The 16,607-nt window shown below is 53.9% G+C and overlaps 1 protein-coding gene across 2 annotated transcripts in view; it reads right to left on the bottom strand.

The window, feature by feature from the left end:
* Window positions 1-16,607, bottom strand: part of Sipa1l2 (signal induced proliferation associated 1 like 2) — a 138,757-nt gene that overhangs the window by 72,397 nt on the left and 49,753 nt on the right. For both annotated transcript variants that reach the window (XM_046432069.2, XM_046432068.2), the window contains exon 2: window positions 4,400-6,125. In XM_046432069.2, coding sequence (XP_046288025.1) covers window positions 4,400-5,885 — 1,486 coding nt within the window. In that variant the 5' untranslated portion in view covers window positions 5,886-6,125. The remainder of the gene's footprint in view (window positions 1-4,399; window positions 6,126-16,607) is intronic.

Genomic DNA, 16,607 nt, shown 5'->3' with positions numbered 1-16,607 from the left:
CAGTGGGTGGGCAGTGGTCTCTTCCCAGGGAGAACCGTTACCTGTTAGAGAAACCCTGGGGCAAGCTGTGTGGCAGGCAGGCGCCAGCCCGAGTTCAAGGACTGTCCCAAAAGCTTCTGGGATGTGAATCCTGGTGCACACAACACCCTGAGTGGTGCCTGAGTACCAAGGACCCCCCCCCACACACACAGGCCTCCGACTCCCAGGAGTAGACCTCCAACTAAAAGTTACAGCAAACAATTGTGTCTAATGGCAAAAGATAATCCCAGCCACAAAACAGAAGCTGGCGCCACAGAGGCAAAAGGGCCACTCCCAAGTTCCAGGGGAGCCTTCTGTTTTCAGTGGCTCCTGGAGCAGATTGGTGGGCACTGTCCTGCAGTGAGGGGCTAACACGGCGAAGGCTAGCACTGAAGAAGAGGGGTCAAGAGAAGCCATGTGAAGGCGCAGGGCTGGGAACAGCAGAGCTGAAGCGTGCCCAGAAAGGAAGCCTGGCAAGACCCAGCACCCTCACAGACCCCCAAAGGGATCTGCTCACAGTGGGGTGGGGCCTCCAGAGCACCAGGGCTCACACCCTGGGGCAGAAAGGGACCCGAGAGGGCCAGGTGCATCCTGTGGGAATGACAGGGCTGCAGCTCCCGAGAGGCCTCAATGCACTGGGCAGCAGCTAGAAATGTTTTTCTGGAAGCTTCCTGCAAAGAGTCCTGAGCTGCCCTGGGCCCAGAAGACCAGTGAAGCCACTAAGGCACAAGTAGATGAAGAAGGTCCTCTGGGGAACACTGTTTTGTAGCCAACACAGAAAGACAATCTCAACTTGAAAGCTGGGCACACAGGAGCCCTGCCAAGCTCCCGTAAGGGACCCTGTAAGGGCTGCAGACCAGGCCTGCTTCTTCTTGTGGACTTGTTAGGGGAAATCCTCAGAATGAATCTGGCAGAGAGGCTAACTTAGGGTCATTCAGGGAGCTGGGAACGTGCTCACACAGGACACCCTAAACCACGTACCCAGTTGTGCCACCTCCTCATGCAGTTCTTGTGGAGGTTCAGAAGGAATGGTGGCAGAGCGCGCTCAGTAAAGCTGGCATGAAAAGTAAACACTGCCCTCACCTCCAGCACCCCACAGTGAGCCTGCGATGCAGCGCAGGAAGGAGCTGCCACTGCCATCCTGCGGCCTCCCCCGTCTGAAGCCACAGTGGAGGGGAGCACGTGGGAACCCTAAGGCGGTTCAACAAAGCCATCACCAAAGGCCCAACTGCAGGGAGTGAGGTGGGGAAAAGCCAGGGCAGCGGGTACGATGGGCTTTCCCCTGGAGCTTGTCCCATGTGGCAGCGTAGAGCTCCAAGACTCAGGAGGCAGTATGAGGGCCTCAACACCTCGCACCTCAACATGCACGACGTCCAGCTGTCCTGCCCAACAGGCCCAGTACATTGCCCTGCCGCCCAATTCTGGGCACGTGGATGCTCAAGGTCTGATCTACTTGCCACCCTCTGTTCCACCAAGGCACAGCTCAGAGCAGAGTGGACCACATCTTCACCAGGGGCTCCCTCAAGAACAGTAGGGCAGCAAATGGCCACTGCCAGCAGAGGAAGGGACGGGACCTATCGCAGCTCTGCTCCCCAAGCCCTTTCACTGAAGGGTACAGGGGGACCTGCCTGGACAAGCCACACCACATACAGCTCACAATGGCAAGCCACGGCCCCCACAAATCCCTAGGGATCCCCGAGGATGCCCTGCCATAAATAGCAGCCCTTCCACACCAGAGGCCTCTAATGAGCGGCTGCCTTACTTAAGTTCACACCTTAAACATCTCCCAGAGACAGAGAGCCATATCATGCTTTTGAAATGAAGTTACACAGAGAACACAAGACAAATAAAACGTGTTCAGAAAGACCTCTGGGAGCCAGTTTCTGAAGAGAGGCACTCAATGTTGGGAAGGGACGAAGCACAGCAGGAGGCATCTGCCACACAGCAGCAGGGCCAGTCTGTGCCAGGCGTCCCATGACTCCAGAGCCTGCAGACAGAAGGGCCCCACCAGCTGTTTGACACGGCTGGGAATGGGGCGAGGCTACCATGGGCTGCTGCTCTGGAGGCTGGAGGCAGCCTTGGCCTAAGCACCTGACCAATTGGGGACTGGGAACCACATAGGGACCAGAAGAAGCAGGAAACCTTCAATCACACCAGGCACACAGCTGCACTGGAGCATGGTGTGTGGGCCCCTCCTGGCCCAGTGCAGAGCCACAGAACCCTGCAGACAAGCAGAGACTGCTGCCCACTCCCCGCTCATGCAGGCCTCACAGAGGAGGCCTGGGTTGGGGCCTCAGCCAAGCCCTGGCCCAGAGAGGATCACCTCGGCCCTGGACGTCTGCGTCCACTTGTCCTGAGTCACAGGCATCGCCACAGATTCTTCTTTGAAGCTTATTAATTTTTTTATTTCACATTCAAATCTAACAAGTCTGATGTCATTTCCAATGCCCTCAAAAATTCTAAGCAAATCAGAAAAAGCAAAAGAAATGTCACTTACAGAGGAAAGGTCATCAGGAAGTCATAGATCACCCTCAACTAAAACGTACAAATAAAATGCACCAACTAATAAATGTGGAAAAAGTATGTTGGCTTTAAAAAAATTTAAAAAGGATGACAGATCAGAATTTAAAAGAATAACGACAAAGAGCAATCACAGGAGCAGGGAGAGCACATAGCAACCAGAGACCCCTGGAGCATTCCTGAGAACACTATGAACCCAAGGGAGGCGACCCAATCAACATCAGCTCCTCCTTCCAAATGCACTTTGGGGCGTGAGAGAGAGTCACTGGCACCAAGCATGTGCAGAATATCTACAATGATGTTCTGACATCAGCTACCTGGGGATCTTGAGCACTAGAAGCCTAGGAGGCTCAACCTCAAGGTCAGCACTGGAAGCCACAGTTCATCAACAAAAGCAGTCTTTACAAGAAGCCCACTGCTCCAGGGCCTCCCTTTCAGAAGCAACCAACTTCCCCCCAGAGACCAGCCCTGAGTCACACCTGGACTGCCCCGTGTCACGGCTCATTACTACACAGGCCGAGGACAGGCCAAAGGTTCCTGGGCTCCGCCACTGGAACACAGCACAACAGTGAGCACCATCGCAGAAGGGCCATAGTGGGACCAAGACTGTGGCAGCACCGCTCAGCCACCGCTTCTGGGCACAGTGACCACTATGTCACAGGGCGAATGTCAGCTTGCTCAGCTTTGCTGCTCACCCAGATCTGTGACCGTTTCTGACCTACATGACTTAGCGATAGCGTGGTGATGGGTGATAGGCAATATCGGTACGCAGAAGGGGGAAACAATGTTATAACTGCAACTTATCTGGCAAATGACTTCTCCTACTCCGGTCATCCCTGGGGAAAGGGTCCATGTGACTGCAGGGCTGTAAGGGGCCCGAGGCCCTGCTGAGGTCTGAGTGACACCAACCCCTAGCAAGGGAAGCCCCCAGAGTCCAAAACTGCAAGTGCTCAGAACAGAGCAGTGCATTCGCTAGGCACGAAGGCTCTGCCAGGCAGCACCTGTGGGCAGAGGGGTGGCAGGTGGAGACCACAGACAAGTAGAACCCCAAGAAAGAAGGAAGGGACGAGGGACCCGCTGCACCAAGCAGGAGGACATGGGAGACACTGCATGCTGCTGCCAGGTGCTTGGCCACCCGTGGAACCCAATAACCAAGGACTCTACATGCCCTCTGAAGGAGGTACCCTTCCAGCCTAAAGATGCAAACCAAAGCAAAATAATTCATCTTACCAGGGACTGGTGAGTTTTAAAAACAATACCACAAGGGAATTGTTTCTTAATATATGAAACCAATCACAAAACTACAAAGAAACTCCACCTGTCTATCATGCTAACCCACATGTCCTTTCAACAGGGTCTGGCATGTCCAGTACACGAAGCAACATGGTGGAAGCAAAATACAGGGAAGACCGGAGCAGGAAAAGCCACAGAACTGTCCACGCACAGAGCCTGTCAGGAAAGGCTTATTAAAAGGGTGAAGAGTAAGTTCAGTCTGACAGATGTGATACGCACAGACGGGAAGGGACAGGCATGGTGAGACTGAGATGGAGTGAGACAGACAGACCAAGATAAGACAAAGCAAGACACAGAGCAACAGCCACACAGAATGACAGACACAGAGTTACACAGAGAGAGACAGAGACAGACAAGGGACAGAGAAAGAAGGCTCTTCCACACTGGGGATCATCAATCAACGAAGGCAGAGCTGGATTTCAAAAGCAGCAACAATGACGGAGACAAGGACATGCCCAGGCCCATTGGGCCGGGGCTTCCAAACCCGGAGGGACCTGCTCCGGTGAAAAGCAGGCCACGCTGGCCTGAGGACTCACCCCGGGCACACCGCAGCCAGCCGGGCTCCTACCTTTCCCGTAGAAGAACTTGCGGTAATAGTAGGCCCCAAGGTCTACGTGCTCTATGATGTAGCGCTTGACCTTCTCCCTGTGGACGGGCTGGTTTTCCCGTGGCACCTCCAAGACAGAGACGCCCGCATTGGTGCAGTGGGAACTCAGGGAGGACTCAAAGGAGCAGCTCTCACTGGAGCCCAGCGAGGCTGAGCTGGCTCGAGACAGTGCAATGCGCCGGTCGCCCTCCCCACCTGTCTCGTTTCTGAAGTAAGGGCAGCTGAGAACCAGGTCATTGCTCTTCCCGTCCCCCTCATCAGCGTCCAGATTCTCCTTCGAGTTTAGGTCCTCCTTGCTTCCCAGAGGGGACTCGCAGCCGCCCGCCTGGCCTGCAGGCGCCTGGGTCTGCGAGGCGGCCGAGGCCCCCGTGGTGGTGTTCTTCCGTCTCCCCACGTTGGCCCTAGTGGCCATGGCTTCATTGATGTTGAACAGGACGCTCTGCACATCATAATGTGCGAAGCACCGCTGGCAGTTCCAAGGGCGGACAACCTTGTCCAGGCGGCCGTCCTCCAGGTCAGACACGAACTTGAAGGTCTCATGCTCACTCTTGACGGTCCGCAGCTTCCGAAAGAGGGAGGTTTCCACTGACTCTGATTTCAACCTGCGCTTGAAAGGCTTGTCCCTGTCCCTCCCCACCAGGAGCGCACTGTCCACGTAGTCCAATCCTGAGATGCGGACAAACTCTCCCCGAGAAATCTGGGCTGCTGCCTGCAGGCTGGGGGAGATTGCAGAATCACAGGGGAAAAACTCAGGGAACCCAAGCGGGACCATTGCTTTGGGGTCATAATTGTCCATGCGATAGCCTCGTAGCATAGCAAAGAAGCTTTCTCCAGAGAGGCCCTGCCTGTCGATGGACGATGTGCTTCCATACTCCCTGTGCAGGGCCGCCCCAGTGTTGGGGTTGACCGCACGCTGGTCCAAGACGTCCTCGGCATCAATATCACTGATGGTGACATCACTGTTGCTTCTCTGCCTTATGGGGTGCAGCCCTCTTTGGGGAGAATGAACAAAGATGTCTCCGATGGTGTACTTGGCCTCCACCAAGCCCAGGTCAAGCTGCTCCCCCTGATGCCCCTCGCCCTGGTCATTCTGCCCGTTCTGCAGAATGGATGTCACACTCTCGTGGCTGCTCTGAGACCGGCTGTCCCACAGTGTCTTGCAGGGTGGCTCCTTGGGGCAGTCCTTTTTAGGTGGCCACTCAGACACTCTGGCTCTCACGCCCATTTTGGGCATGGCTGGGGTACTGCTGGCAGGTCCACCACCACTCTCGCTAGAACTCGAGGCATTCAAGGAAGCAGCAGGTCCCATGTTGCCATTGATGGCTTTAAATTTCCGAGCAAAATAATCATCTGACTGCATGATTCTAGGAGGGCCCATGAACTGGGAAGGGGCTCTGCCAAGTTTGGGCTTCTCTGCTGGTGGCTGTCTTGGGTCACTCATGTCCATCTTGGTGAGAAGCTGAGCATCACCAGGAAGACTGCTGTAAACTCACTTTCACTGCCATTTGCAACTCTAGAATATAGGCACATAAAGGCCCGGGCTATTTTCTCTTCATCACCAAAAGCAATCAAAGTCCTTTGAGTTCAGTTTCTCCAAGCCAACCCACTTCTCGTCTGTTGACAACTCGGTTGCCTCTACTTTCCAACAGCATTCCTCCAGACAGCTGACCAGGGGTATTCTCTTCACCTATGTTAAGATAGGAAACAGATATTAGCATTGATGAAGTTCAGGGTCAACAGATTCTGTGGTCTGGCTTCTTGCCTTCTGCTCCTGCTTCTGCCCACATCAATTCCCCTAAACTGTCAAAGACTCAGGTCTCCACAGTGCTGCTGCCACCTCTCCTCTCTGGAGCATTATCCCCTGAGAGACTGGCCAGAACCCACACACAGAGCCTTCCATACACTCAAGGGCCTTCCTAGGACACCTGCAGTCACATGCTCTGGGGCAGAGGGCCTCCTCCATGATCCTGCAACACCTGTCAATCCAACGTGTTCCCCTCTCCCACCACGGCTGACCCACACTCCAGGCCAGCAGCCTTGCCCCTCAGCCACAGCCACAGTGATGTCACACAGCCCAGCCTAACGGCGGCCACCCTGACAGGCTGCATCGGCTACAAGAGCAGCAGCAGTCATGGGTGCAGCATTCCATGTGGGCCAACACAGGGCATTGGCAAGGCCTTTTCCAACCCACCACTCACGATCAAATCACACCTTAGAGACCCCCAAGAGTGGGAAGGGTCCTTAGGGATTTGGCATTTCAGAGTAAGTTTTGTACGTCACTGTGCCACAAGTGTTTCATCAAACATGCTGGATAAAACAAAAGACACCTGCGAGACGTTAACTTTGCGGCTGACCTGGCAGAAACAAGGTGATCAACTCTTATTTAAAAATGTTTTTCTTCTCATTCATTCTGTCTCTGATGAGACAAAACATTGACGGTATTTTATATTTTCCCAGCATACGTCTGATGTTCTAATTCAGAAAAGCAACTCTACGTCTTCTGAAAACAGCGACGCTAAGAAAGGCGTGATCAAACCTGTTTCCCTTGCCTCTCAGGTAGTTCAACTGGAAGCTGAGACCCCGACACCCAGCGGTGGGTGGACCAGGACAGCAGCCCTCCCCTCGGTAGGAAGGTGTTGGTGTGGCCGTGGGCGTGACCCACATGGTCTCATAGCAGGGGCCTGGAACGAGCAGAGGAGTGCTCCACAACACAGATCATGTAGACGCACAGCCCACACTCCCGTGCGGAGCATCCAGGCCAACGCTGGGTGATGGAATTTCCTACACAGTACAGCCATTATGGGATGCATCCCTGGAATCAGAGACAGTGACAACAGAGGAACAAGAGAACAGCCCTCCGTCTTCTGGAGCATGTCTGATTCACTGGGCTTGGATTCCACGGAGCCTACCAACTCTGCTGCCCAAATTGAGTGGACCACAGACCTAGCATGAACGCAAGAACCAAGAACTCCAAGAGAAGGCTCCAGGACCCTGGACTTGGCTATGGCGCCACAAGCACAGGCAACAGAAAGAAGCAACTGTAACTGGACTTCATAAAAATCAAAACCTTGACGGTTAGCAGAGCTGAGCGAGAAGGCAGGAGAGGGTGGCACTGGTGAGCCGTGTGGAGCTGAGGCCTCAGCAGGAGCCACACCGCGTGCCCCCACACTCACACGAGGCCCTGCTAGCACCTGCAGAGCAGCCCCATGGTACTGGATGCCAGGAAGGCTGCCTGGGCGCTCACATCCGGCCATGCAGCCAACACGCCCATCAACACGTCTCGAACACAGCTCCCCTTGACCTCAAGACTCTCACCACCTCTGAACCGTGGCATGGAGCATGCAGGCTTTGACTCATGGAATTAATCTGTCCTAACTGGGAGTGCCAGTTAGGACACACGGTCTATAACTGTGATTTACACCCATGAACACACAAGGCGAGATGGGTGGCCTACCACACATGTTCCCGCAGCAGTGTGTGCCCAGACCCACACCCCGCAGCCAGACCCATGCAGTACACCTTGGGCCCACTGGTCACAGGCAGATGAAAGAGCTCCCCAAAGAGTTGAAAGGATCCAAAGCCAGGCTCCAACAGAAAGCACACCAGCACCTGGGAACACGGGGACAGGAGCCCCCAAAGCTGCCATGTAGTGTCTGTGAGCCTCTCAACTTAACCTAGTCTCCCTCCTGAGTGTCTGGCTTCAGCTCAAACTGCATCGACATTTCCATTATAAATCTGTTTTCACATTTTCCTGGTTTGATTGAAAAACGTGTTAGTATGAAACACTAACAGAAGTTTGAATTTTAATGCTCTTTATCGGCAAAACGGTTTTTCTACAAAACCGAAACGTCAGGAAGCAAGTCTGAGAAAAACAAAAGTTCTGTAGAAAATTCTCCAGATATACATTTTATATCCTCAGTTCTCAAGTACAACTTGTTCCCTATTCAGGTCAGTCGCTGTACACCTAAAGGACTGGCATTCAACTTGCACCTGGGGCTCTGTCCCACGTCACTGCAGGGCCTTCTCCAGGTTCCCGTCTATGCAGTACGCTTCATGGGGAGGAACTCTGCACGTATGGTGAGCCTTCCTCCAGCAAGTTCCTCATGATGCGTGCATTATAAATGTTGAAAAGCAGCAAAGAATTACTACCAGTAACCAGGGCTGCTGAATTTATATACATTGAACAGAAGCTTGAGATGCTCCACAGAAAGGAGATTCAATGTCCCATCAAAATTACAAACGTTGACATTTCAAGGGACTTTCTCCTAAGGGGGAGGTTCTGCAGCCAGGCAGGACAGAATTCACAGAAGCAAAGGTACACACTGGGGACTAACCTGGTGGGATCACTTCTAGCCCCTCAGTTGGTCAGAGCCAAGGAGACCAGGGAAGCCCACAGACCAAGCTCTAAGAGAGCGAGGGCCAAGATACACCAGCGTTGCCTACAAAGCCGCGCCCCTGTGACCTAAGATTGCCCAGCACTTCCCCAAATCTCTCTCTGTCGCCACGAGGCAAAACCTTCTTCCCAACATCTCATGTGCTGATGTTGCTCAGATATAAAACACGGTGAGGAAAGCTGGAGAGAATCTAACTTAACCCAGGAGCTCAGGGACAACCCCGGCCACACTCTCGCTGCAAGGGCGAAATGACAGTTGCCAGGCTCTTGGACCACTGCCATGGGCGCTGCTTTCCTCTCATCTCTTCAGTCATCAATCACAGAGCCTAGGGACTGAAAGCAGGCATGGGGCAAACAGGCCCAGAGACAGCTCAGAGTGCCATCCTACGTCTCCAAGAGGACCAGTCAGAGGGTGGCTGCGCCAAGTCAGCAGGCTCTATTCCTGAGCTCAGAATTGCACCTCCAGGAGCGATCCCACTCCAGAGGCAGGGAGCAGAAACCCCCTGCCTGGAAACTCATCACAAATACCACTGTCATCAAAAGCCTATTCAAGTCCAAATACTTAAGAATACTGATGGCTCAAGTTCAAGGCCAGCCTCAGTAACTCAGTGACAACTTTGCATCAAAATAAAAAAAGCTAGAGCTGTAGCTTCATGGTAAAAGCACCTCTGGATTTAATCCCCAGTAACCCCCCACCCCCCCCAAAAAAAAAGTCTTAAAGAATATGCTTTAAACTGGGCGCTGTGGCACACAGCTGTAATCCCAGTGGCTCAGGAAGCTGAGACAGGAGGATCCTGAGTTCAAAGCCAGCCTCAGCAACTTAGTGAGGTCCTAAGAAACTGTCTCTAAATAAAATATACAAAAGGGCTGGGGATGTGGCTCAGTGGTTAAGTGACCCTGGGTTCAATTCCGAGTATCCAAAAAAAAAAGGCTTTAATTTGGACAGTTCCACTATGTTGTTCTATCCCGCACCAGTACCATCTTGTAACTCCATCGTGTGTGCGGTTAGCCGTGCCAAGCACTCAGTAATGAACTCCGGCTCATTTCTCAGAACAGAGCCCATTTTGAACAAGAGAATTAAGAAATATTCACATTCACACACGTACGTAGCCCACCAACGGCACAAGAAAAGAACATCAGAGCAGCCCAAGGACTGCTGTGGTCGGTTAGTCTTCCATCTGCACGTTAAACACACACTGGAACTTAGAAACCACAACGTGACTAAGCACTTCATGAAGCAAGCACACCTTGATTTTCTTAGTGAAAAGCCACTGAAAGCCTGATCTCGTGCCCATCATTCAGCAGGAATGAAAGAGTCACAATGGCCAATGGCCCAGGTAGGCAGTACAGTCAGGCACAAGGTTGGATCATAGCTACACCAACTGACCCTGTGACTTGGCCTGACGTCCTGACCTGGGTCTCTGTCCTCTCTGCAACTAGAGACCATCATGGGACCCACCTGTCAGGCCACAGGGCCCAGTGAGATGGCATCTGGGAGCACCCCTCTGGGCACTGCGCCTGCCTCCAGCTGAGACATTGGAGCCCATCGGTTGTTTACTCACTGACTGGAGATGTCCTCAAAGTCAAGAGCAGGTAGGCGTGGACCTGCTGGCAAAATATCACTGTTCTGTGACTGTCTCCCAGAAAAGTTCTCGACCCTAGGGTGACCTCTTGAGCCAAGTGACCTCAGGCAGCAGCAGTCGCAACCATGCCCACCAGAACACTGGCCAGACTACAGGGCACAGACGGGGTCCTCCACGGAAACCTGCCACAGGATACTGGTCTCGAGGTGGTGAAAAAGGAGGACTCAGGCATGCGGGTGGGGGGGAAGGCCAGGACCAAGCGCAGAGGCCTCTTTACTCTGCCAACACTCACATCCTTCTCAACATGGCGGGGCAGTAACAGACTTGGAAAGGACAATGTGGCGATGTCTGCTCCTGTGAAAGTGTCTTTCTGCCTGGGCCCTGAGCATACCACCCTGCAGGGCACCTACTCCCTTCCCAGGGGCCCATGTCACCATCATGTTCTCCTGCCTGCCCCAGTTCCCAAAAGCAGAGAGTGGAAGCGAGGACCCCATCTTCTGGTTTCAAATCCCCCAAGAGAAGCCACATGGGACCCTCACCACCCACGAGCTGTGACTGTGGGGACTCCTGCTGTGCACAGCCTGAAGACCCACGGGCTTCCCACCCCAGTACAGACACACATAACCCAGAGGACAGGCGGCTTTTAGTGACTCTGGAGCCTCAAGAGAATGTGTTTTGAGTCGAGTGCTCCAAAACTCCTAACTTAGCGAACAGGCTGGGAACTGTTTCTCTGAGATGCTTGGGACAGACTTCATTTATGTGCTCTACAAACGCGCTGCAGTCTGGACCCTGACTGCCCTGAGGCCCATGCGCTCATGGCGCGATCCCTCGCGAGACACGACTGGGAGGCGGGCCTGCTGGACAGCTGCCGATCCACTGGGGCATGCCCCGGCCTCCTGGTGGGCTTCCTGGCAGTGACCCAGGTGGTTCTGCTCTACCACATGCTCCCCCAAAGCAGCAGAGCCATCTGACCACAGACGAAACCTCTAAACACAGGGCCCCAGATAAGCATCTTTTCTTTACAAGTTGATTACTGCAGGCATGTGTAATAGGAACTGTAAGCTGACCAACCGACCTCCGATACTGAAATCACCCAATGGAACCTTTCACCTACGAGCAGAGCTGCATCTATGCCAAGCTTAAAGAGGTATGAGGTCCACCTCGCAAGAACTACTCAAGGAGATCCAATCATATGATATGCTGAATAGAAAACACTTATTTGCACAAGTTCTCAAATATTTGGTGCATAATCATCACAGAATGGTCTTCACACATGCACATCTGATCCTACTGGGTCCTTTCAACCCTGCCACATCTTCCATTTCTCTCTGCCACAGAAGAGAATGCAAACTCCTCAGCCCAGCAAGCAGGGCCCTGCAATGCCTGACCCCAGCCTTTCCACTGTCCAGAAAGCCAGGTCCTGAGCTAAAGGAAGTGATGCCAAACCCCAGGGAGTTAGGCAAACAGAAAGCGTCTGCCCCATGTGTGCTGCAGCAATGTCCTTGGTCCTAGCAGTCTCTGTCTTCATCCTTGGGCTCAGCTGAGCCCACCAGGACCTTGCGTCCCCTCCACTCTGGGTATTCCTCCCTAAGCGTCTGCTGAGGCTATGAATGAACGGCGACTGGTTTGTACACACTGGTAGTTGCACATGACAAAAATCAGGCTTTGCTGCCTACTAATTCCCTGACTCAGAAAACCAGCTAAGTATTCCAAGAATCTGCAAGAAGCTATTTCAGGTAAACTTTGTCAGCATGCGCTCCTCCACAACCTCAGGCTGTGCTAGCAGAGGCACTCTGCCCATCTCCGTCTGCTCCGAACATCCCTGCCTACGCTGACCAGTGAAAGCCTCAGAGCTTACACTTCACCTGGCTCAGCCCCGCTGGCAACAGGACCATGAGTCTGCCCAGGCACACAGGATTTCAGTGACTCTCCAGAAAGCCCGCCGCGTGACACGGCAGGATCAGTACTGCAGAGGACTGCATCCCAACGTGCATAGCCCGGTACCACAGGCAAAAGGAAAGCAAGCCCAGAATGCCTGAGGCCTCCTCACTCTGCTCCACCTCAATCACAGCACTTTGAAGCGGGCGGTACAGGCCACCTGCCCACAGATCCTCACCAAGAGGCTCCAGACACCTGTGAACAGGAAGCCTGCAACACACTGCAGGTTCATCTCCACACCTCTCCTGGAGAGAGGCCGTGGAGCAGGCGCCAGGCAAAGCAGCCGCCCAGGCTGTAGCAGATCCCAGAGCGCATCCCCTTCTCCAGAGGCCTCAGGCCTGCTGGCTTTTACCAGACAGCTCAGCGCCTATGCAGGCAGAGTCCCAGGGGTGCCCTGCAGGACACGTAGGATGCAGCATCCACAGAGACAGTGGCTGCTAGCTAACTCCCGCTTCTTTCTGCACACACTTTGTATTCGCTCTCACCATCTGAGGCTATACTCTGGACTGAAGTACATGACAGGAACGTCACGGGGCTCCGTAAGCCTACATCCCTCAAAGCTGCAGCAACTTAGTTTGCTGGCTACACCAGTGGTCCACGCACGCAGCACAGTGGTGAGCAGGAAGGACAGTATGCAACCAGTTGGCACTCCAGCCCCAGGAGCCGGAGTCCGTCCTTCCTCCCAGGACAGACCAGGGAACAGAGAGGCTCTCCTTAACTGTCATCTGCAGCTGGATACACACAGCTTCCAGTTTCCCAGCCCAAACGTAATCACCTTGCTGTCTGGAGCTAGGCAGCAGTGGAGTTACACAATACTGCTCTATAGCTGTGATTTTCAGTCACTGTATTGGTGGCTTCCTTCCCTGCCAATAAGTAAAGATCTTACTGTTCAAATAAGTCACAGCTTTCTCTGGGCGCTGCAGAGCTGCTGGACACACTTCAGAACATGAGTTACATACACTCAGACTGAGGAATGGTCCTGTCCCTTCCTCCTCTGGGTGTCACTGAGGTATGCATCATCAACAACTGTGCTGCCGTGACTCTGAGGCTAGGGATGCATCCATCACAAAACAGAAAGCCATTTCCTGCTCTCAGAAGCAACCACAGAGCACAACCAGGCATCGGGGCACTCACAGCTGGGCAGCAGGGGTACCCGCCAGTCCAGGGGACTCCTGCTTCCCACCTGCTTATCCCAACCCTGCAAGCAGAACTTGACAATGCAGTTGTTTTCAAAGTCCACTTAGTTAAAGACATTAGTGGACTTCAGAGCACACAAATCAGACAAGGAGTGACAAGACGTTGCCCACATGGTCACAGACTGTCTCTGAAAGGACCCAAGACACCAGCCACACCACAGGGCACGGGGTGAGACAGCCGTTCCCTGAGCAGCCTCTGGACCACAGGAACACATTTCTCTAAGTGAAAAGAACTCTTTTCTTCTCCCTACCAAATCACACCAGAATTTTATATGCGGAACACACAGCTGAATTACACAACAGTTGGAGAGTGATGTGTCCCCCGGTCACTTCTGGGAGAGCTCACTCGTCAGTCTGGTTTCTGTTACTATAATGCAATACCTGAGGCTGGGTCGTCCTCAGGAAGCAGGTTCACTTGGCCCACAGCTCTGGAGTTGAGGGCGTGGAGTTGTTGAGAGCTCTGGCTCTGGTGAGGAACCATAGTGGTGCAAGCCCAGATGAGCAGGAAGCTGGAGGGTGCCTCCATAATAACAATTGGCTCCTGCGAGAGCCCACCCCAAGCCCCAAGGGACACTTAACTCCCTTCCCAGGTCAGTACCCAGTGATGTCCCACTGGGCCCCACATCTCAAAGGGTCCACCGCCTCCACACGGAGGACCAAGGCACTTGAGTCGTGGGGGACAGCCCCATGCACACCACAGCAGCCAGGTAGGGGACAGAGTCCTCACAAGACAAATGCCCTCTCGTGAGGAGGTGACAGTGTGCTGGCAGGGAATCCCTGGGAATGGAACGGGAGTTGCCTAGTCACATGTCCAGAACCACAGCTTTCCTGTTTTCCTGTGTGTCCTGGGGAACATGCTGGAGCAGCAAGCAGGAGTGATTAAGAAAGATGACCACCGGCAGCCTCAGAAAGCACACAGCCTACAGGCCACACGTCCCTTGGATGCAGCCTGGTCCTCCATGAGCCTGGGAAAAGGGTGCTAGGCCAAGAGACGCCTCCAACGCACATGAGACACAGCTGGGTGATGAAAGCAGGCACACACTGGTGATGGTGGAAGCTCCCTTTTCTAGGGCATGAACAGAGGCAGGTGCTGCCTGAAACCCCGGGGGCTGAGGCACAAACCAGAGGAGAACCTGGGTCTTCTAAGTCACACAGGAACAACAAGCAGCGCTAGGCTTCTTCTCCCTCACCTGTATCTGGTCCATGCATGTCCCTGCCTCTGTGGGTGACAGTCCTGTGCAGGGAGGAAGACCGGGTTCTTAGGTAGAGTGTCCCAACGGAGGCAGCTATGCCAGGAATGTCCTCCTCCCTGTGCAGAAGTGGAGACCCATGTTGGGACGCTGAAAGGGGCCAGGCACGAGTTACCTACAAGATGGAGCACAGAATCTTCCTCAACTCCAGCTACCCACGCCCACTGGGTATTTTTTGTTGTTGCTGCATGAAATATGTATTAATAATGCCACTTCATCAGTTTACCAAATGGCATCTTGCTGTATTCAAAAGAGAGTGTTCATTACTCGAAGGACCATCTGTCTAGGAGCTCAACAGACGATTGAAGGAGCCGCCATCTATTGGAGGGTGCGCGGCTGCATTCTATCACGTCGAAATTTACACCTCTCAGTGTTTTAAATATGCACTTTCTTATCCAGCCACCCACTATAAGCTAGACTTGATTACTGTGCCTTTTTTGGTATTTTTATCTTCTTTTTCATCAAATCAGTATAGAAATTTCAATATGAGGGTGGCTTAACCCATGCACACAGGACTGCCAACCTCAAGGACTGGTGGCCACTGCCCCTCACACAGGAAACAAGCCTGGCAGCAGCAGTGCCATCAACCAGGAAAGTAGCCAGACGGATCACACAGAGCAGGAAGCGTTTGAAAAGCAGTGCATCTGCCTTTCTGAGCACCAGTCACCGCTGTGGCTGCCATTGTCAGCACAGCAGCAGCACCTCATTGCGTGTCACCCGACCACTGTACTGGGCAGAGCACAGACCAGTGGCCACCTCTGCCGGGGAGGAGGCCACCTCTGCCCCAAGAAGACTCAGCAGATGCACAGCTTGAGCAAAAACACTAAGACCTCTTCCCAAGCAATCATTTAAAAGATTCAAGAAACTTTTAAGATGGAAAAGGGTGGACAATGCCGTCAGGGTGCCGCTGGGCAACTCGCCAGGTGTGGCGTGTAGAGCAAGCTCAGGGGAGGGTCGTCTAGAGGCAGTGGCTGAGTGAGGAGCCTGCAGGACTGGCAGGAAGGTGAAGATGACAGGATTCGGGTGCCAGGACTAACAGGCACTCCAGAGACACTCCAGCCACAGCATGCAGGCCCGTCCGTGCTCTCACATACCCCAGGGGGAGCAGGTCCAGGGCAGGGGCACCATGTGCATCTGAGCAGAAGGAGCTGAGGAGCAAACAGCACCCGCACAAACCTGTGGGAACCGCAGGGTCAGGAGAAGGCCAAGAAGAGCCTTGCTGCGAAGGCAACTGTCCATCAAGGAGCTCGGCCTTAAGAGCCAAGCACAGAGACTTTGCCTTCACCTTGAGAGCGCCTGTCACAGCCCAGAACCTGGCGGGGTAAGCCCCGACTAGATGTGGCTTTCGCCCACCCACTGCCCTATCAGGCAGCCCATGCTTTCTCAACTCTGACTGTGTAAAGCTGAAACCCAGACAGGGGCCCTGGCCGAGGTGCTCAGGGTGAGCACTCTGCATCTGCCGAACCACAGGTGCCAGAGCCAGGGAGGGATAAGAGCAGACAGCACGGGGCAGGACCAGGGCACAGGATGGAACCAGGGCACCGTAGCTGGCTGCACCCTGCCTCTGGCTACCTGTGTGACTGCCCAGACTGCCCGAGGGGACAGGCAGCCAGGGCTAGGGCGCAGCCTCCGTGCTCACTCTCCCCGCACGATGTCCCAGCCTTCCTGCCAGGTCCCCGTCTACTGTGAAGCCCACGCAGGAAGTGCCTTCAAGTCTGTGGGCCTGCCTCCCTTCGAGTCAGACAATGCATTCAAGTCACCACGCGCTAGGGCGACCACTGGGTGACTGGTCAGTTTCCTAATTAAGAA

The sequence above is a fragment of the Marmota monax genome, unplaced genomic scaffold (genome assembly GCF_021218885.2).
Source record: "Marmota monax isolate L192 unplaced genomic scaffold, Marmota_monax_Labrador192_F-V1.1 WCK01_AAM20220418_F8-fsc00071, whole genome shotgun sequence".
NCBI classification, from domain to species: Eukaryota; Metazoa; Chordata; class Mammalia; order Rodentia; family Sciuridae; genus Marmota; species Marmota monax.
Note: the sequence above shows the minus strand (reverse complement) of the source record. Positions and strands in the feature narration are given on the sequence as shown.